The 21,378-nt window shown below is 45.7% G+C and overlaps 1 protein-coding gene across 2 annotated transcripts in view; it reads right to left on the minus strand.

Annotated features, from left to right (window-relative positions):
* Positions 1 to 21,378, minus strand: part of EPB41L4A (erythrocyte membrane protein band 4.1 like 4A) — a 624,815-nt gene that overhangs the window by 43,968 nt on the left and 559,469 nt on the right. Inside the window, exons 18-19 of one of the 2 annotated variants that reach the window (XM_069226475.1) lie at positions 19,760 to 19,810; positions 9,496 to 9,615 (exon numbers count right to left, since the gene is read on the minus strand). In XM_069226475.1, the coding sequence (XP_069082576.1) occupies positions 9,496 to 9,615; positions 19,760 to 19,810 (171 nt within the window). The remainder of the gene's footprint in view (positions 1 to 9,495; positions 9,616 to 19,759; positions 19,811 to 21,378) is intronic. The other variant, XM_069226476.1, reaches the window with a different exon arrangement.

Here is a 21,378-nt window from a genome sequence, read left to right on the forward strand (position 1 = left end):
AAGTGAATGCTTGGATCAGGACGGTGCATTTCCGCATGCTGTCTATTCTGAATGTTTTTCCCTTGGTCAGTCAAGGGGACTTTCTGGTGTCACTGGTTCTGCAGGATGCTTCCCTGCACGTGCCTGTGGCTAGGTCTTCGCGGAGGTTCCTGTAGTTTGCTGTGGTTCAGGAGCACTATCAGTTTTGTGTACTGCCGTTCGGCCTCATGTCTTCTCCTCGGATTTTTACGAAGGTGCTGGCCCCCCTGGTGGCTTTGCTACATTCAGAAGGGGTGTTTATTCATCCATATCTGGACGACTTTTTGATCCATGCACCCTTGCGGGCCCTATTATCGAGGCAGGTGGCCCAAGTTCTGGTGTCCTGCAGAACCACGGGTTTTTAATCAACTGGGGGATATCAGATTTAGTCCCATCCCAGGTTCTGGTTTTTCTAGGGTCTCGGTTTCGGGCTCTTCTTGGCTTGGTGACAGTGTCAGAGAAGAGGTTAGTGGTGCTCCGGTCCATGGTGAGGATGGTTGTGGTACAGACTGCCCCTCGTACTCTTCTATGATTGCAGCTGCAAGGTCATTTGGTGGAACTGCGGTGCTTGTGCGGACGACTTAGTGGCCAAGGCTTATGTCATCCGACAAGGGGGGACCCGGTCAAGGGCTTTGTTCGGTTTGGACAGGAAGTTTTTGTGGGGGCTCAGGAGTGGGTTCCTTCTCTCAGGGCTTCATACATTCGGGGGGTGGTCAATGTGCGGGCGGATCTGCTGAGCAGGGTGATTCCTTCTTCTCAACTTTTCTCCCTCCGGAGATCACTCTTTCTTCATCTGGTTCGGCTCTGGGGTCTTCCAGTGCTGGATGTGTTCACGTCCGCGGAAAACGCGAAGCTCGGTCACTTCTGCTCCGGGTTCCGGTGTCCCCGAGCCTGGGAGGGGGACGGGATGTCGTGTCCTTGGCCGAGGGGCCTTTTTTGTGCGTTACCGCCGTTTCAGCTTCTCAGGTCTTTTCTGTTAAGGGTGCGGCTTCTGGGGGACTGGGTTATCCTGATTGCTCCCCATTGGCCTCGGGCGAATTGGTTCCCATTGCTGCGGCTGAGGGCTTCCGGGCGGATGTGGCCTCTTCCTCTGTGTCCGTCACCCCTGGAGTTTCCCTGTCTCTCGAGGGGGTCATTGAGGAGGTTACACTTGACGGCCGGGATGTTGAACGCAGAGGTTTGACGGGTCTGGGCGTACCAGTGGCTTTGAGTTCTACTTTGCTGGTTCCCAGGCGGCGTTCCACTTTACTTTCTTAGGGTAGGCAGTGGAAGGTTTTTTCTTCTTGGTGCATGAGGCATGTATTGGATCCTACTGGCGCGTCTCTCTTTGATGTGATGCAGGTCTTGCAGGACGGTACACAGTTGGGGTTGTCAGGGGCGTCTCTGAGGGTTCAGTGGACGGCTATTCAGGCATTTAGAGGTCCGTGGCGTAATCTTCCGGATGAGGGTCGTTTGATGCCGAGATTTTTTCAGGGGCTTCTTATTTTGTTTCCTCGCCCTGTACGTTCTTTTCCTTCATGGGATCTTTCTTTGGTGTTGGATGTTTTAACGGATTCACCTTTTGAACCTCTGGGGGTCTGTGATTTACGACATCTTTCCTTAAAGACGTTCTTTTTGGTGGCCTTTGCTTCGGCTCGCCGTTTAGGGGAATTGGGGGCCTTGGCCTGTTCCTTTCCTTTTTGTACAGTTTTTCAGGATCGGGTGGTTCTGGTTCCGGTACCTTCTTTTTTCCCGACAGTCAATTCTTCTTTTCATGCTCGCCTGGAGGTCATCCTTCCTTCCTTTTGTCCGAATCCCGCTTCGGTGGAGGAGGTTCGTTTGCATTCGTTGGATGTACGCTGGGCTTTGTTGGAGTACCTGCGTGTGGTGGCTCCTTTCCGTAAGGGTGATTCGCTTTTTGTAAATTTCGGGCCGGCCCGTAAAGGAGATGCCTTCCTCGGCTTCCTTGAGTCAGTGGGTGAGATCATTGATTCTGTTGGCTTTTTCCTTGAAAGGGGTTGTTCCTCATCAAGGGGTTCGGGTCGTTCTACCAGGGGTATGGCGGCTAGGGTGGCAGTGCTTCATGGTACTTCAGTGGTGGAGATTTGCAGGTCCTCCTCTTGGGGCCTCTCCTTTGACGTTTGTTCGGCATTATGGGCTGTCGGACTTGGGTAGTTTGGAGTCGGTATTGGGTCGCCGGGTCTTGTCCTCTATGGAGTAATAGGGGTGGGGTTTTGGTGGCCTTTGTGCATGATAATATACTTCTTGCAACTCAGTGTCTGTCTCCTGTGTGTTTCTTGCTATGTCTCATTGGTTTAAAGGAAGGCGAGGGAGGGACGGGAGGTAATGCGTCCATTTTCTTGCGATAATGGCATTACTCCTAGTCCTACTCCCTCGCCTTCCTTTCCGTTCCCTCCCGCCCTCCCGGTACGGACTGTCTGAGTTGCTGCTTGGGCTTGGTTTTTGTACAGGAGGGGGTATGGGTGGGGGGGGGGTTTAAAAGGGGAAGGGAGGGTCTAGTGGGAGGCAGGAAGCCTCATTGGTTTAAAGGAAGGCGAGGGAGTAGGACTAGGAGTAATGCCATTATCGCAAGAAAATGGACGCAAGACTGTTGAAGTCAATGCCTCAGTTCTTTACGACACAGTTGAGGTACCTCGGTGAAGCTGACATAGTGTGCGCATGCGCTGTAGGCGGAAACGCAGTCGGCTGATCTGAGGCGGAATTTCTCGGGAAACAGCTGCACCTTTTGTCGCTGTTTCATGTATAACCTTGGTAAACACTTTGCTCCTGGCACACTTTAGTGTGAATTTGGGCGGCAGGTGAACTCAAGTGAAGGAAAGTAGAAATATGTTTCGATATATATTCCTAAACTCTAAAAAGATTGAAACAATCTACCATATTTTACGTGGAGAAATACCATAGGGCCTTGGGTGTTCGTTTAAGTAGATGAAAACTGTTTTACTCTTGGCAAAATTGAAGCTAGTTCACAAAGTGCATTTAATGTACAAGTCTCACTCGAGCATTGCCACACAACCGCTCATTTTAAGGACAAACACATTCTGAGCCTCTGGGAAGTACCCTTATGTATATGTTCCCTCTAAAAAGGCGCAGACAGGCACAGACATACGACTGGATTTTGCAGCGCAATAGTACTCTAATTTGATAGAAACACATGCAGAGTTGCAAACATTATAAAATAAAATAAATGTGAAACAAACTGTGCTGCATCCAGTGGTATGAGCAGGGCTTAGTTTGTTAAAGAATGAGTGCCAGGCGCCCAAAGCTCTGCTCAGAAGCTCATGGCCGGTCCTAGTAATTGTCTGTGTAGAATTGATTCCACCTCATGCCTCTTGAATCCACTACCAGACACGCCCTAACCCCTTTATCTCACTCTTACAGGTTTGTGCTATCCCTTTTTGTGACGGTTTTTCGTTTTTATCCTAGTCCTTCTTTCCTCTTTGTGTGTTTTCCCTCTAGTTCCTCTTGAGAAATGTCTGATGAGGAAAAATAAGTGCTGGTCACCAAAAATGAGTGACCGTGTCCCCAACCGGCGACCACCGACTCCAATTAAGCACTGGGTACGAGGTAGGACGATCCAGCCTCGTAACAACTCACTGAAAACCCAAGAAGATCCGTTTAAAATGCTCACTATTAACCAAAGAGTTTTTTGTAAATAAATAACACCAGTCAGGGCCCGTTGAGAGAGAAGTGAATCTCTGCTTGTCTGCCTGAGGGGATGGCGTCACACCTCGGCAGATGTTGCTTTGTAGTAAAGGCTGCTGTAGGAGCAGGTACGAATATATCAATTATTTACAGACTACTAACCAGCACTGCTACAGAGGCCCGATATGCCCAGAGTGAAACATGCATTAGGTTCTGCAATGAAGCTACACATGAAAACATTGATTACAGACTGAATAGTTACACTGACCATGACACACTGCAGCATGATGCTGTGGCTTACTAAAAACCTGTGATTGTGACTGAATAATGCAATGGAAGGCCAGAAAGAAAAATGAGCTATTAAACCCAAAGTAAGCCATGTGACCAGTATGAATGGTGGTAGGGTGAAGCTTGGTAAAATACACGTGTTTGCCCTCGAGTCTGGGCTTCTGGGGACTGGTGGCTGTGCAGGCGTGAAGCCCCTCTTCCGAACATACACAGTCCACGGTGGGATGCAGGACCGACAAGAGAGTAAGGGCTACTTAAGCCTGACAGACTGTGATGCAGGAGTGAAGCCATAAAACACATTTACCTGTTCTGACTGAGGGAAAGGACAATCAGTGTTCCTTTTTAGGGGCTAAACAACAATGGCACCATATTTACCCTGTCGCTAGAAATGAACGAGAAAGATGTCCTAGCAGAAATTGTGCTCTACGTGTAAGAAGCCCACTCTACAGTACCAGCAGAGACGACATTCACGGAGAAGGGCAAGACAGGGTGCTCCTTTGCATTACTGTGTAATGTGCATTTAAGCATGGTCAAAATGCATGCTTTCCTTTCATTCATCAACAGCTCACTTCCAGCAATAAATGCATTAGAAATGCTAGAAAACATAAACACGCCAGCTACATGCCTTCAGTCAAAGCAACTGCACACATCATAAACTACACTCATTCAGTTATCCAGGTCCTGTAGCTCATTAATATATATGTTTTATTTATTTATAGTAAGTTCCTTGAGGTACTGAGTATCATCATATTATAGACTCTATACTGTTGACTCAGGCGACTATAAAAACACGGACAGAGAGTGATGGTCCAAAAACCTCTTGAGACGTGACTGTATTGGGATCATAAATAATAAATGTAGTTTTCTAACACTGAGAATCACAGTTGCCAGGGATTCTGTAATCAACAGTTATGAGAGTCTCAAGAGTGACAAATGAAGTAAGCAAGAAATATTAGTCACATGTCACACTTACGACGAACCACCTCTTTTTACATTTGGCAGACAGAACCGTATCACTTTAACACAATCGGCTTTCCTAGTGAAAACCCTTTTAGCATCAGTCAAACTCGCCATAAAACCTTCTAGAAGTTCATGATACTCAAATTATATGATTCAGGAGCCAAGTGATAATTATTTTGCTTTCTTTGAGCAACTGGCTTGTTGCTGGCTTTAATTTTATGAATGGCTACATCGGGAACATGAATGAGGCCAGAAATCTATTTTTCTGGCCCATATTTGAGCAGAGCGAATAATCAATATATTCACTGTTTTCATCTTCTGGATAGCAGTACCAGCACTAGAAGCGAGGGTTGCATTTCCAAATGTGCCTCAACTACCCAGTCAAAATGTGGTCCAAAGTTATCACCGTTCTGTAACTCTGACTGCAAGGCATTGTCTTCTTGTGTTTCATTTCATTGCAACTATGTCTACGTATGGTGTTATCCATTGTTACATCACCTCTTTCACCACATGTTGAAGACCGCAACATAGGCATCTGTCACTTTGTCTTCTGGAAGGTACTTTTCACCCACAGAACCCATTTGTGAATTGCCAGTATACACAAGCTATTTGCTTTTATGGATTTCTAAACCTGTGCACCTTCTGCTTAATGTCCACTGATGACAATCTTAATAGAATACACCCTTTGTATGTCAGAGGCACACACAGCTCGTGCAATTGATGGGCGTTCTTGCTGGTTTATGCACAGCATTGTCACTCCATGAGTCCCCTGCTCTGTGCAGGCTGTCTTCAAAGGCACAAGCATCATTGTCACGGTGCCCACTGGCCACTATAGACATCGTGCAGTGGCTGCATCCACATCCCGGTGAAGGCAGCAGGTATGAGTATAAATTCGTCAAGTCTGACAAGGCTTTCAATGGTCCCACTGTCACGCATGATGATATCTGAAGCGGTTCATTCATCTGCGTGAATGTCTGTGGGGAAGGGGAAGTGAGACTGGTAAATGCCCAAATAATTTAGATATGCGGTAGCACAACGAAGCCGAGTTTTGCTACATTTATCTTCAATCCTAACTAGTTAGGTGACATAAATGTCTTCTGTGGCATGTTGAATTTTTCTCACAAGCCATTTGCCCAGACAATGTTTACGTAAACCTGGCTGCCCTATATGTGTTGAGAGCACCAAATGGATTTTTGTGAAACCTCTGAATGCAGTCTTTAATTTGAGCATATTATGGGTCAAACGTGAGATATTTATATATGTTTACATCTAGAGGGAGGCAGATCTAATTGATGCTGCTGTTAAGCATTTATCTTTCATTGATTCAGTGAAACATCTATCTTAGGAACTATTGGTACCCAAGTGCCTCGATCAAGAAGCTCTTACAAAGTCCAGGAGGCAAACTGCAGTCTGCATCACCTCTGCTGCATAAAACCTCTGTAGCCCTCGTGGTTTAAGGAAGCAATAGCTGAGATTGGAAAGTCTCATGACCAAAAGACGATTTACCCTGCACACCTTCTGAGCAGTCTGTGGATCAACACCTTCCAAGAATTCACAACAGTTTTATTGTAATTATCTACCTTCTCCTCTGCCTCACAATAAGCTATAAGTGTAAAATGTAAAGAATCACAGACAAGTCTCCTGTTTTCACTGCTAGCGTCAGTCACATCAGCAGTTATCAGCAACAAAGCTTTTATAGCAAACTGAACTGTGGACAACATTAACCTATGTTCAGGAGAGTTGTCCTCTAATGGATGCTTTATCAGTATCAGTCATATTTGTTTTACTTCAACCTCCATGCTAAAGACGAAACGTGGGTGAAAGATGCAACGCTTACTTGCAAAGGGGCTGAATGTATGATTGAAGGCTTCAAGGCTTCTGACACTGAATCGCAAAACAACATTTTGTCAAAACAGATTCCCACCCGTGAGGAGAGGCGACAGGCACAAGCTACACTACATTTTTTTAGCAGCGCTCCCAACCGAGACTCCCAACATTTCAGAAATTCTAAAAGAACATATATTCGGAAATAAGAACAAGAGTGAAATGGAGCAGAACAACGAACAATATGAGTGCTGGGTTTCAGCATCCTCATCCAGGGGAGTCGCTGCTGTTTGTTTCTTCTCAGCGCTGATGATCCCACAAAATCAGCATGGTGTCTGCTCTCTCTTGGAAGCTTTATGCATTTATGTGGTGATTTATTTACTGGGTGATTGGTGCATTTTGATGTCCTGCGTAGCACCAACAATCTGCTTTTCCAAGATATCGGTAGCCAATGTTTGGAAAAAAATCCTCATACAAGAAGACGGAGCGTTTTCCAACAATGGTTTAAGTTTCATTACCCTATCTATCTACGTGCTTAGATGAGGAGAAGGTGTGGTCCAGAGGAGTGAGAGGACTAGGTTGTTTCTACCCACCGTCTTGTTGCTGTGTAAAAAGTGTTAACGTTATTCTGCAATGCACCACTAGATGGCAGGAGCCCGCAAGCAGTAGACATTTATAACACAAAACCAATCAATTAAAAGTCACCTTAACCTGAAAGCATCATCCCTCGTTTTTTTTTTATCGCGCATGAAATTTGATTTAGACAAAGGGTCTCCAACCTTTTCTATGACGGGAGCTACTTTTGGTAAATGACTATCACCCTGAGCTACTCATTAATAGTATCATTGTTGCAATAGGACTAGGCCTGAGTGAAATTTAAATTACACCAGCACAATTGTGGGCTACACCTTTCATAGCACTAAAAATGATAGCATTATGGCACTTCATGTAATTACCTTGCACTGGAGTGCTGGATAAATGGAAACAAAGAGATTCAAGCACCTGTTTTAGGCAGCTGTTTTTTCTGATTTTTTGTGAAAACTCTATCCTACTATCAAAAATCAACAAGTGGACACATTTTCACTAAAATATAGCACTAAAATATACAGCTAAACAATGGATTTAGACTTCACTAATTTTTTAACTTTTACGTACGAAAGCAAATAAAGCAGATTTCGCATACTTCTAAAGATGACCTCGTCCAATAAGATTCTAGTAGTGACCTTCCTATATTGGATTAACAATAATGATCACTCCCTGCAGCCCCCCAGTAAAGCAAATCTCTTCTTGCTCCTTCTACCATTCTTGCATGGTTGAGTGTTAATTTACACACTGTGGTTGACAGAATGAGGTACACAAATTGACCAATCTCTATTGATGATACTCTTCGAGGGAAAACATGTGATCACACTGCAGACCATCCGACTGCAACGGACTGTCATAGTGTGTGTTTATGTTAATGTAGAACCCTGACATTGGTTTGTCTGGCTGGCACTATAAGGATGTGAATCACTATGTCCTTCACTGTGCCCAGACCGTTGCTTTGACCTACTAGGATGGGCTTTAATGAGCTACTTCCAAGGAACTGGCGAGCAACCGGTGGCTCCCGAGCTACTGGTTGGAGACCCCTGATTTAGACACTAGAGCAGAGTTCCAGCAATAGGGAAATAGTAATGCACTTGCCTCTATTCAAGAGTCAGGTGAGAGGTGGGTGGTTGTGCTCCCACCACATTACACAATGTGATAATCGATTTTGATGCCATGAGAATGTGCTGCCGTCAAAGAAGTATTTTGCATGCTGCTTAGCGTTACTAGGAGAAGGATCCGTGTAAGGTGGTTGTCTAATTACCTTCCTTACCATAAAAATAAAGTCCGTGCACAAAATATGAAATACAAGGTAGGTAGTAAAACAGTCAGAATTGTTCATTATTAGAAATAATGCCCTCTCTTGTGCTCCACAGATGATTACCTCGAATCTAAGTACTGCTCAAGAGAGCCATATCCTAAGCAGCACATGTAGCGCTGTGCCGAGAGTGTGCGCCACCCTGTATTTTCTATCACTTATTCATGCTGGTACATCGCATGGCTAGGGGCTTCTTTGGCCCTAAACACTTCCTTCCGGTCAAAAAGTGTTACAGTGCTTCAATATGTTCATTTGACAAGGCAACAAAATAGCTCACAAGTTGAAGCCCACGTGATAGCACTACCCTACTTTTACCTAAGAAATAATCAGTGCCCTTTCGATGCCCTCACAGATGGGGATGTCCCTTCATTCTTCCAGCCACGACAGCATTTAGTCTAACCCGGCAGGAAGTGGCTGCACTCAAGGCCCTTCTAATCAGTTCCGGCCTCACAACTGTGCTTTTAAGAATGGTCCCCCACAACATTAAAATGAAGAGTCAACAGACCTGCTGCACCTATTTGAGATGAAAGGTAAACTTACAGCAGGTGCACAGCCCGCCCTAAATGGCCCCTCGGAGCTTACGGGCTTACATTTAACTGCTATGCTTTCAACTTCAAGTCGCATGGAAAATATACTTGGGCCCATATTTATACTTTTTTAGCGCCGCATTTGCGCCGCTTTTTGAAGCAAAAGCAGCGCAAACTTACAAAATACAATTGTGTTTTGTTAGTTTGCGCCGCTTTTGCGTCAAAAAATGGGGCAAATGCGGTGCGAAAAAAAGTATAAGTATGGGCCCTGATATCTACTGTAAATAAGATGCTAGGTGCGTTACTGTACAATAATAGGGGTAGTATACTTACGACCGGGATCTGTGCCTGGACCTCCTGAAGTTGGGATCAGCCTGGTTCTTCTCTTTTTGTCGCCTCAGGACAGCTTCCCACTGAGGCGCTGAATCCACCATCTCATTCTCCTGTCGCAACCTGCACGCGAGGCACACACAGAAGTGAGCATCTCTCCAATCACATGCTGTCCGCTTCATGCATATAAATCACAATAAAGTAAATTAAACAATAGTATCACCAGTTATTGACAGCCCTTAGAAAGGAAAGAAGTGTGGTGTGAAGTTATTATTAATGTTCTGGGGCCTACTAAACACAGAATGCCAACTGGTTGACTAAGGGCCATATGTACGAACACATTTTCCCATAGACACAAAATGGGTAAAAACCTTTGCTACATCTGACCCTAGGTCTATGTCCAGAAGCACGTAGTACGCTTTACAATGGAACCTTAACACACTGGCTGTCTTGCCCCACCTACATACAGCATGTGTGGCGTCATGAGCTGTGAGGGTTTGTGTTGTCAAGACGCCAAGGTTTTCTCCAAAAGGTTCATAGATTTTATCTACCCAATATTTTTCACCTCCTGAAAGATTCAGCACTTTTTGGATTAATGCTTACTGCTCTCCCTGGTATTTGCATTTCAGACATTACTGACAGCCACCTCATTTAGAATGCAGCAGAACCTTTAAGACTCAGTGGAGACAAGCCAAAACCCCTCCTCAGTGGTGAACAATTCAGGTGCAGACCACTTTCAAGTAAGGCAATGAAGAATCTTGGTATATAAAACTCATCTATGCTCGGAATTGTGAAAGGGGCCATTATGTGTTTTCCACTGATTGCCAGTCCACCAATGTATATTACTCAAGACATAGGCCCTCATTCCAACCCTGGCGGTCTCTGAACGCCAGGGCGGAGGGCAGCGGAAGCACCGCCAACAGGCTGGCGGTGCTTCCAGGGCTATTCTGACCGCGGCGGTAAAGCCGCGGTCAGAAAAGGGGAACCGGCGGTTTCCCGCCGGTTTTCCCCTGGCCCAGGGAATCCTCCATTGCGGCACTGCTTGCAGCGCCGCCGTGGGGATTCCGACCCCCTTCCCGCCAGCCTGTTTCTGGCGGTTTTCACCGCCAGAACCAGGATGGCGGGAACGGGTGTCGTGGGGCCCCTGGGGGCCCCTGCACTGCCCATGCCACTGGCATGGGCAGTGCAGGGTCCCCCTAACAGGGCCCCATACAGATTTTCACTGTCTGCTTGGCAGACAGTGAAAATCGCGACGGAGGCGGCATCCTCGTTGAAGGGGATTTCCCGCTGGGCCGGCGGGCGGCCTTTTGGCGGTCGCCCGCCGGCCCAGCGGGAAAGCCAGAATGGCCGCCACGGTCTCCTGACCGCGGAGCAGTCATTCGGCGGTAACCGCATGGCGGGCGCCGCTCGCCGCGGTCAAAATGACCGCCATAATGTACAAACCAAAATCCCATGGTGAGTACAGACTTTGATGAGATGACACATTCATAAAATGCACACAGCCCTCTGATGTTCAACCAGCTTCACCCTGGAACCCTCTGTAGTAGCAATTCAATGCTCACTTGCCCACTCGAATAGCAGGCTTAAACTAGGTATTACAGAAAGACGTATCCCCATACACCTTTCTGTCTAAATTCACACCTTTAACCTTCACAGCACTGTTAGACAGCGCTTTGTAAGGTGACTGGTAAAAGGTACTGGCCTTCAAAATTCTAATGCATCTATACTAGGGGGAATGTACGTGAATCTCTGCTTCATACCTAGGCAATACAGAATAGCCAAAGTGGAACTTCCAGCATTTGCACCATTGTATTGAAAAATCGAATGTTGAATTTCAACCTATATAGTATGGTAAAAATTATTGTACCTATTGTAAATAATTGTGTTTAATCTGGGACATGCACTTTGCATTGCTTCTTTTACTTAGGTATGGCACCTGCGTTAAGTTAAAAAACCTCAAAGAACAGAAATGCACAAAAAGACAGACTTCACAACCCCCATCCGTAGGTAAAGCTGGCAGGCTGCCATTATGCCTTCAGGTATTGAAGTGAGGTAGCCTTGTAGGTCACATGATTCCTTTGGGAGTTAATTTACATCAGGGGAAATTTAACAAGTAAGTAATAATCAAGTGCCTACTATTGGATAGCGCCAGTCTCTTTCTCTCTCACACACATTTTATGCCATACCAGGCAAAGTAAAGGTGGTCCAATAACACGTTATTTAGACCAAGGGCACTAATTTACACAAAGTCACGCGTTTATTACTGTAGTGTTAAGGTATTATTACCACAAGCATAACTAACTTGAAAACACAATTCTTAATGCATGATGCATTCCATTCACTTTACCAAAGAAAACAATTGGGGCTGTGCTCAATAGACCTTGTTATTGAGAATTTTATCTCGCTTCACCGATTTAACTCCCTGTGTTCTTGTTATGGTTATTACACAATTTGCATCTGCATGCATCTCTCTCTCTCTCTCTCTCTCTAAATATGTGGCCAATTCCCCCATAACCATCCAACCCGCGTCACCTACGACATTTGGCTGTGCACGGCGGAGGTCACCCGCAGAGCTGCCAGGCTCTGCGACCAGCTCCCCCTAACCACCACAACCCCTCACCATGCATAGCCTTTGCTGTGCCCAGTAGGGGTTGGCCTGCGGCCAGGCCCTGTGGTCAACCCCCTCTAAGATCCTAATCCTGCACCACGCATGGCCGAAGGGGTTCGGACCTTAAAGAGGGCAACATTAAATATATATATTTAGGGGGACACACGGGCCCCCCACCTCTCTGGGTCTACATAATAAAACATTAAAAAAAATACGGGGGGCAAATGGTGCCCCAGGGACAACCACCTCCCTGGGGCTACATTTTAAAAACTATGTGGGTGGGGTAGTGGGGGGGGGGGGCGTTGGCCACCTCGGATCCCAGGGACCACCACCTCGCTGGGACAACATAAAAACAATATATGCGGGGACGCTCCCCCCAAGCCCTAGGGGTCACCACCTCCCCGGAGCTACATTTAACAAACTATGTGGGGCGGGAGGGCATGGGGGGGCCCTCTCAGGTCCCGGGGATCACTGCCTCCCCGGGACAACATAAAAAAATATATGAGGGGCTGCAGGGATCCCCCTGTGCCCCAGGAACTACCACCTTTCAAAGCCTAAATTTTAAGGAATATGAGGAGGGCGTGGACCTCCCCAGGGCTATTCTAATAATATTTAAAAGGAAGCCACAAGGACCCTCCTGGACCCCGGGGACTATCCCTTCCCCGGGGCCAAATACTTATTTTATTAATGGAAGGGGGAGCAACGTACGCCCCCTCCCTAGGCCAATTTCAGACCTGGGGACCCCATCCAAGGGGCCGACCAATGTTACCGGGTGCCCAGAGCTCCCAGTCTAAACTTATGGGGACCACGGGGGAGTCTCCACGCCCGTGGTCCCACCAGCTACTGCCTCCTGAAGCAGCCAGCACTGCTCTAGCACACATGGAGCTGCTACAAACAGAAGCTTTCTGCGTGCGGGAGCAATGTTTCCATCTCTTTCCCTGCCTGCATGTTAGTGGGCAGGGAAAGAGATGAAAACTCCGGTTTCAGCAAGCGGGAACAGTTTGTCTGTTCCCACCTGCTGAAAGCAGATTGTTTGCTTCTGCTTGGTGGGAACTGTCAGCTCCTACCAAGCAAAAGCAAAGAGCTACCTCCTGAGTGTGGGCACCTCAAGAGGTAGTAGGAGCCAACCTGGGTGGTGGCGGTCCCCGAGCCCATAAATGGCTCCAAGAGGTGGCCATGCAGCCCCCCTCCTTAGATTGGACTTGCCCCAGGGCGCTGGGGACCATGCTGTCCCGCATACATTACATGCATTGCCCCAGAGAGGTGGCAGTCCCTGTGGGGGGCCTCGTGGCCCCCCCTGCATACACTAAACAGTGATTGACTCGGGGAGGTGGTGGTCCCTGGGGTGGCCATACAGGCCCCCCCTACATACATTAAACAGTGATTGTCCCAGTGAGATGTCAGTCCCCGGGGCGCGGAGGGCCACGCGGGCCCCCTGCAGGCATTAAGCATCAATTGTCCTGGGGAGGTGGGCCCTCCCTGGGGTGAGGGTGGCCGCATGGGCCCCATGCATACATTAAACATCAATTGCCTTGGGGAGGTGGCGGTCCCCAGAACACGGGGCTTTGCGATGCCCCACATACATTAAACATCAATCCCCCTAGGGAAGTGGCGGTCCCAGGGGCACAGGGGGGTCGCGCAGGCCTACTGCATACATTAAACATCAATTGCCAAGGGGAGGTGGCAGTTCCACCCACATGTTTTTGAATCATAGCCCTGGCCGGGAATGTTGTGGTCCCCAGGGCTACTAAAAGTCCTAGGAGGGAGGCCCCATGTGTCCCCCTCTAAATCACAAAGAAATCTGCAGATCCTCCAGATTTCTCTGTTATTTATAAAAAAAAATGCTTTTTAGCCTTTGGGAGGGGGGTGTGGTTCCAGGGAGAACCCTGGGCCAAGGTTAGGGGGCAGGGTAAACATACCCTGCCCCCTTTTCTTTTTTTTGGCTGAAGCCCAGTCCCAAAATGGCTGCCAACACTTCTTGTTTGCAGTATTGGCAGCCGATCAGATCTCAGAAGGAGATATCCCTGGATCTGCAGCCCTAGATATAAAAAATTATTTTCCCTTTAATTGAAAAATATTGAACGCATTTACATCAAATACAAAAAAGCGTAATCTGTGGAACAAAAGCAAATTTTTCTGCCAAATTTGGTGTAATTCCATCCAGTGATTTGGGCTGTAGCAGTGTTCAAAATGCATATGGGATTTAACATGGGAAATTGACTTTTTTTTTACCCTCCCTTTTTCTCAGTTGCCACTTGACGGATCACCCTGAAACTTTCCATGCACAACAAGACTCTTGGGCACACTTTTTTGGAAACTGTTGTGAATATTCGACACACAGTGCCAAAGATATAAACAAGTTAAAAAATGTTTTTTCAGTGGAAACTAGGTCCCATCTATAACTATCTACAGGCAACTGCTATATATATATATATATATATATATATATATATATATATAAATATATATATATATATATATATATATATGTGTATATATGTGTATATATATATGGATAGATAGATAGACACACACATAGTTTTTTCTTTTTTCTCCACCAAAAAAAACTCAAAGGCTTAAATAAAATATAGTTAGCATTGATTATAACACCTTAACATATGTTTAGAAAATCCTGAGAAATACACCTAAAACACTGTTAGCATGTAGTTATGGTTACGAATTCAAATTGAAAAGAAACAGAAATGTACAAGTTAAGTAAAGGAGCACAATCTGTACTTGTAAAACAGCTATACAAACCATACCTCGCACACCAAATGTGGCCATGCAAAGAGGGAGGTGGGCCATAAACACTAGCCTCTAGTCAGTCCATATACCCAACTCAGTGCAGACAGCCAACCCCTGCAGCCCACCGCTTTCGGACGTGCATAACAGAGGTTTGGTGCAGGCCTGGGCCTCCAGCCAGGCTCTACAACCACCCCACCACAGGTTGCCTGCCAGGTTGCTGGTGGCCCATACTCGCAGCACATAGCCTTAGGCCATCTACAGTGGGGCTGACCACACGGCCTTGCCTCCTGCTATTCCTACATCCAAACTTCTGTCATTGGCCAACTCCTCCTGTCCACTTCCCTTGGCCATGACAGCAAGGGTTAGTGCAGTGCCTGGCTTCTGACCATGGGCAACCAAGCCCCTGCAACAAAACCCATGTTGCATGCACAGATTTCAGCCTCCTTTCTGTTGAGATAATGAGAACTTCCATAATGGAACTTTTCCTGCGTATGGGCGATGAACAGAGTTGGCAGAAATACATTTTAGGTATGAATATAGACAACTTAGAAACACCGGAATCTTTCCTGTCACCCAAGTTCAAGTTAAAATCCCCAGGAAAAATACTGCTCAAGGAGGAGATGGGTTTTTCATTGAGAAGTTGATAAAATTCTTCACTGAATCTTATAATCTCATGAGATTGATTAATGCTATGTAACTTGGTAGACTAAGCGTCCGTCATTTTTAGTTCCACAGACATTGAATAGTGAGGAATTTGTCAGTTTTCAGAACTCATCTATGGAGGGAAGATAATAGACTATTTTGAAGGATTGAGAATGTCCATCAGTGGCTGAGATACCTTGCTTTTCTAAGGCTCTGTCAGGCATAAAAAGTCAAGCTTATGAGAGTTATGAGATCAGATTAGGAATTTCAAGACTCTGGTTAGTGGCCAATCTACACTACAGGAGAGTTGGATCAGGGAGGATTGATTTGTGCTGGATAGGGGATAGTAATGACACAGATAACCAAGAGTGATTTTCACACTCATTCAAGGAAATCACTTCCCAGCAACTTTGTGATAACTAATAGTTATGTGTTAAGGCAAAATTGACACTCTGAGCAACCGTCTCTATCACCATTATTCTCCAGCCTGTTTCTAACGGAAGAGCACCTCTTACTATATTCCATGTGTTTGATCTGGTCTAGGATGCAGCAGTAACTAAAATTATACACTCACTGAAACCTACTCAATTCAAAATCTGCATCACAAAATACATCAAAACTTCCTGGCCAAAATTCACACTTCTCACCACAATGCCCTCATAAAATCTGGATGTATCTCTCAGCAAGTCCAACATGCTGTGATGTTTCCACTTTGGAAAAAGCTTTATGTAAAACCTATGGTCTCATCCAATTACAAACCAATCACCAGACTCTAGAAAGTGAAGACTGTTGAGACAGCAGTGATTGTTCAACTTTGCACATATCTAAAAAAGAACAACCTCTAATAAACTCATAATCTTGATTTTTATTCCAGAACTGCAAAGAGAACTCCCATAATGAAGGACAAGGAATACATGCCATGCTTGCAACTGACCCCAAATGAACACTCTTTGGGATTCATCACTGTTGACTATCAAATAAAGGCAAAAATAGATTAAAACAATCTAAAGTGCTTAGCAAAGAAGAACATTTTTACTAATAGTGCACAATTTTGCCCATTGCTGAAACCCAGATCCCTCTCAATGTCATGAGCTATGATGATGATATCATGAGAGTGTGGCTACCTAGGAAATGTTATAAAATAGGAGGCCATGTGAAGAACAATTACTTTTTAGAGAACATTGAATTTCTCATTCAGTCTGCAACCAGAACACAAGTAGCATTTGCTTTGTATCATTTATTGACTCCTTTGCCTTAAGATTTGTGACCTTCCTACCTTTGTCTGATGATGCGCCAGACTGATCCATATCATCACTAAATGTTATATGTTAACACTATCTCTAGCTATTGTGCAGTAAATCTTACCCTTTACATAGACCCTGCACTTTGTTTTCACTAAAGGAAAACCATAGAAGTCAATAATGATGTAGAATTTGCAGTATTGATATTTCAGGTAGTGCAATGTTTGCATATCCCAGCTGCAGAGCAGCAGCAATACACAGTCTATCATGAAAAATACATGGCACTACTCACTGCTTAACGTGTGTTACACAATAACCTATAAACTATCACATTCATCTTTGAAAGCTATTTTTAATGGCCCTATATTTTGCATGAATTCGTTTTTTCGATTTCCATATATAGGCAACACGAAAACAGTCTGCAGATCTACTGTATTGTTCATCTAAGCCTGTTCAAGAAGCCAGAGACCGATATACTCACGCTGCCAAAGTTTAAGAAACCATTCCAGCTGGCGAGTGCACCAGTCGCACTGTGCGATACTTCCTCCTGCTTGATGAACACATATTGTAAAAGCAGCGGTCGGGATCTCGCTGTGCAGAAAACAAAGTCATGCAAGAACTTGACAGTAACACGGAACCCTCTCCACCTAGTGATCTATTGCCAAGAATGATTCAATTTCCGAACAAACAATTCCCTCTACAATTCTGTTCACTACTGTGCAGTTTGCAAAAGATGGAAACAGTGGCTTGAAATGGACACCCATGGTATCTACAGACTTTTGTCACGTTGTGGCCTTATTTTTTCATGTTAGCACTCAAAATCTTGTTTGACCCACCCTATTCCAGTGCTTGTGAATGGGTAAATTACATTACCTCTTTACAGCTGTATGACGGAACACGCATTCCATTGCATGACGTTACCACGCATGCGAAACAACGAGCATGCCATTACCATGCATAACCTTTTTACCACATATGCATTTACAATGAATTACGTTGTAAAAGCATGTATGTTAAAGGCATATACGTGGTAAAGATTTTCCCTGACCCCTGCCCTGAGTCCTAAACATAGCCCGTGGAGCGACCCCACCCATCCGGCACTAAGGCCTTCTAAAAACTACCCAACCCCTGCCCTAAAACTGGACCCCATTACGACCCCCTCTCCATCCCACAGACCTTCTAAAAACTACCCGGCCCCTGCCCTAAGCCCTAAAACCGAACCCCAGCGCGACACCACCCCTCAGCCCTTCTAAAAATACCCATTCCCGCCCTGAGCATTAAAACCGTCCCCCAACCCCAGGTCCGAAAACCACCCTGCCCTAAAACCCTCCCCCTGTCCCAAACCGTAAAACCGCCATGGCCCCCGCCCTGAGCCCTAAAACCATCCATGGGCCTTTGCCCAAGCTCAAAAACCATCCCTCTGCCCTAAAATCGTACCCCCCGCTCCAAGCCCTAAAGCCGTCCTCGCCCCCTCCCTAAAACCATCCCCCATCCCTAAAACTGTACCCCCCCACCCACTGTCCAAGCCCTAAAACAGTACCCCCCAAGACCTCCAGGCCCAATCCCCCTTATCTCCCTCTCCAAGACAAAGAGCCAGCTCCTCTGAGGCGCGGTGCAGGTCGTTCACAGGAAACCTAAGGATCTCTCCGTTTCCTCTTACAACGCTGATAGCCTTTACCTCCATTACCACACATAGCCCTTACCTTGCATACCCTTACACGATAATTTGTTGTAAAGGTATTCGTAGTAAAGGTTATTCATGGTAATGACGCATCACGTGTGATTTACCACACGTGTGGTAAAAGCTATTCGGGGTGACAGTTGCGTTGTATTGGCTGTTTCCCCCTCTTTACAGCTTGATTCTCTACTCTGACCGGCTTGAAGTCACAGCAAAGTAAAGATATCTGAAAACATGCATGTGCTAATTTAGCAAAGATGTCCTCCTCTCCCAGTTTGTTAATTGATTCTGAGGAGCATGTCAATGCTTCAATGATGCTTGCATCACATGAAAGTTACCGCCATTAGCTTGGACCGAAGCCAATTGAGTTCAGGATCAATGCACTGATCAGAAATGGGCCTGCTTGACCCACCACGTCTTCACATTAGACCAAAACCTTTTGTGCATGTGTGGTCACACAGCACTGTACCTTGCCTCACATCTGTTCTACCTAACGAGTGCACTCTGAAACGAGAGACCTACAGGGAAACACCCACAGAATGTCTTGTACTCAGGCTTGCTACTGAAATACGTGCAAGTACTTGGTCCTGCATATTAAATCCACCTTTTGCAGCCATATAAGCATGAGAAGTGTGCTGCATTGTGCATCTATGTGATACCACAGGGTTACAAAAAAAAGGAGTGTGTGTGCATGTCTATGTGTGTATCTATGTTTGTGTTTGTCTGAGAGTGACTGACTATAGAAAAACAAAAAATAGGTAACACATGTGTATCGGACATCCAGATGGCCAAGAAAATGTCACATGGGTGAGGAAGAGGGTCCAAAAGTATGTCATTATCTCTCTCTATTTAGCGTTCTTGACCAAACAAAATAGAACAAAACATGTCAACAGAAAGGCAGGTCTTCCCCAAATGCAGCTTCAGGTTAAAAGGAAATCAGGTATCGTTAGCACTGAACACACAGAGTTTCATTTGCCAATAAGATTTTTAGGAAATACAACTGGTAAGTACCGTACAAAAAAACGAGGAACAGTGTGCATGCTATTGCTTTTGGCATTTTTCCACACCCTGGTATGACCATCAAAAATTAGAATTAAGTTAATAGATAATAAAGCAAAACTTGCACCCAACAAATCCCGAGGCATACACAGTGCTCCATGTATTCTGAACCGTGTATCACGATTGCGCCGACATGTGCACAGGTGAGTTATGTTACCCCAGGGGTACAGTGGACATTGTGCTAATCAATGGGCATGTGAGTCATGCACCCTCCATACTGCATGTGAGTTCTTTCCCACTATACGTCCCCGACACAAACAATGGGTGCGTGAAAGAGAAAAGGAAGTAGCTCACCTAGTCCAGGAGAGTATGTTTTTACAGCTGACAGCCCTGAGAGAGAGAGAGCTAAAACAAAGAGAAGAAACCTCACAAAGACAGCATTGTCAGGGTCAGTTTACAGACAGCATCAGTGGGAGAAGCTGAACACACAATGCCCTCAGTGGTTGCTTGGCTTCCCCTTGACTCATACCTACCCTGGAGCTTTTGAGATCCAACAGTGATTTACAATATGACATAAAAGGGTCACCGCATGCAGACAGGCCTTTTCTATAGAGCTGCCCTGTAAAGGGCACACATCTCCCTTTACACAAAGTGTGGGCGGGCACTTGCTTTCGCCGGTAGAAGTTCACAGAAAAAAGTCTGGGAAATGTTGTTTTATCTCTAACCCCCTCCTCCCCGACCACAGGAAGCGACATGTTTTGAAATGAGGGTGGCCAGTATCAACTAGAAGCAAAGATGAGAATATGCTACCAGCCAATGAGGCAAGAGATGGTGAAATTCCCCTAGCATGGTGTGCTAAAAGCACGTCTGTGGTGCCTTCAGACTGACAAAGTGACAACATTCACAAGACCAGAGAATAATTAGAACAGCACACATTTTAATGCGGTCATGAGCAGGAGCACACAAGCACCTTGGTCATCTTTTTTTCCCCAAAGAAGCACAATTAAAAGTGGTGAAAACAAAAACCGCAGTAAAAGCGAAATGCTGGAGATAACAGCATTTTCGATTTGTCGAGGATTATCTGCAGCTGTGAAAAATAAATGATATTGTTTCTGGTTTCCTAGCTTACTTTTCAAATGTGCAAACATTTCTACATCGTTTGCGCATTGAAAAACGAGAGAAGGAAGGTCACAGAATTACCATCACGTTCAAACTTCTATAAAACCTCAGAGCCATGTGTGAAAAGATCATCTTTGCCCCAGACACATGCACGACCAAAACATTATTTGAGGAAGGCCGACCATTCATATTTATGGATAACGATCTGTCCTAAAATAGAAGATGGCTGACAACTATACTGGCACTTCTCAGTCAAAGTAAGCAGCACATATTTAGCCGACCTTAACAGTTGGTAGAAGAACATGATTCGTTTACAAAGCACACAAAGAATTATCTCGTCTGCACTAAGAAACCCCGCTCCACTCATGTAACAATGGACAAATATGGCAGCCATCTTCCCCATTTGCTGCTTTTGCATAAGAATTGTGCCTGCTGTTGGTCAGTATTACTGCAACATGGTGATGGATGGAATGCTTGAATTAATCTCAGCCACTGGCAATCCCTAGGGGCTGCATCCTAGTCCACTGTTTTGTGTCCACCATGCCACCGCAGTTTGGACCCAGCCATACACAAATCAGTTTGATCCCTGCTCCAATGGAAACAGTCTAGCCTGGACTGCCAAGCAGGGTCCTCCCTGAACGAGATCACAAGCAGCCTAGGACCAGTATCCCCTTAGGACTCATCAGGCTGGTACAGTTCAGTTTCAGTGGTACAGTGCGCATGTCTGGGCATACCTGTCATACTTAAGGCGTCAGCTGCAACAACATCATCAAGGTGATGGATGGAATGCTTGAATTAATGTTATCGACTGGCAATCACTCGGGGCACAACCCAGTCCACTGGGCAGGATTCAA

The sequence above is a fragment of the Pleurodeles waltl genome, chromosome 1_1 (assembly GCF_031143425.1).
Source record: "Pleurodeles waltl isolate 20211129_DDA chromosome 1_1, aPleWal1.hap1.20221129, whole genome shotgun sequence".
Classification (NCBI taxonomy): Eukaryota; Metazoa; Chordata; class Amphibia; order Caudata; family Salamandridae; genus Pleurodeles; species Pleurodeles waltl.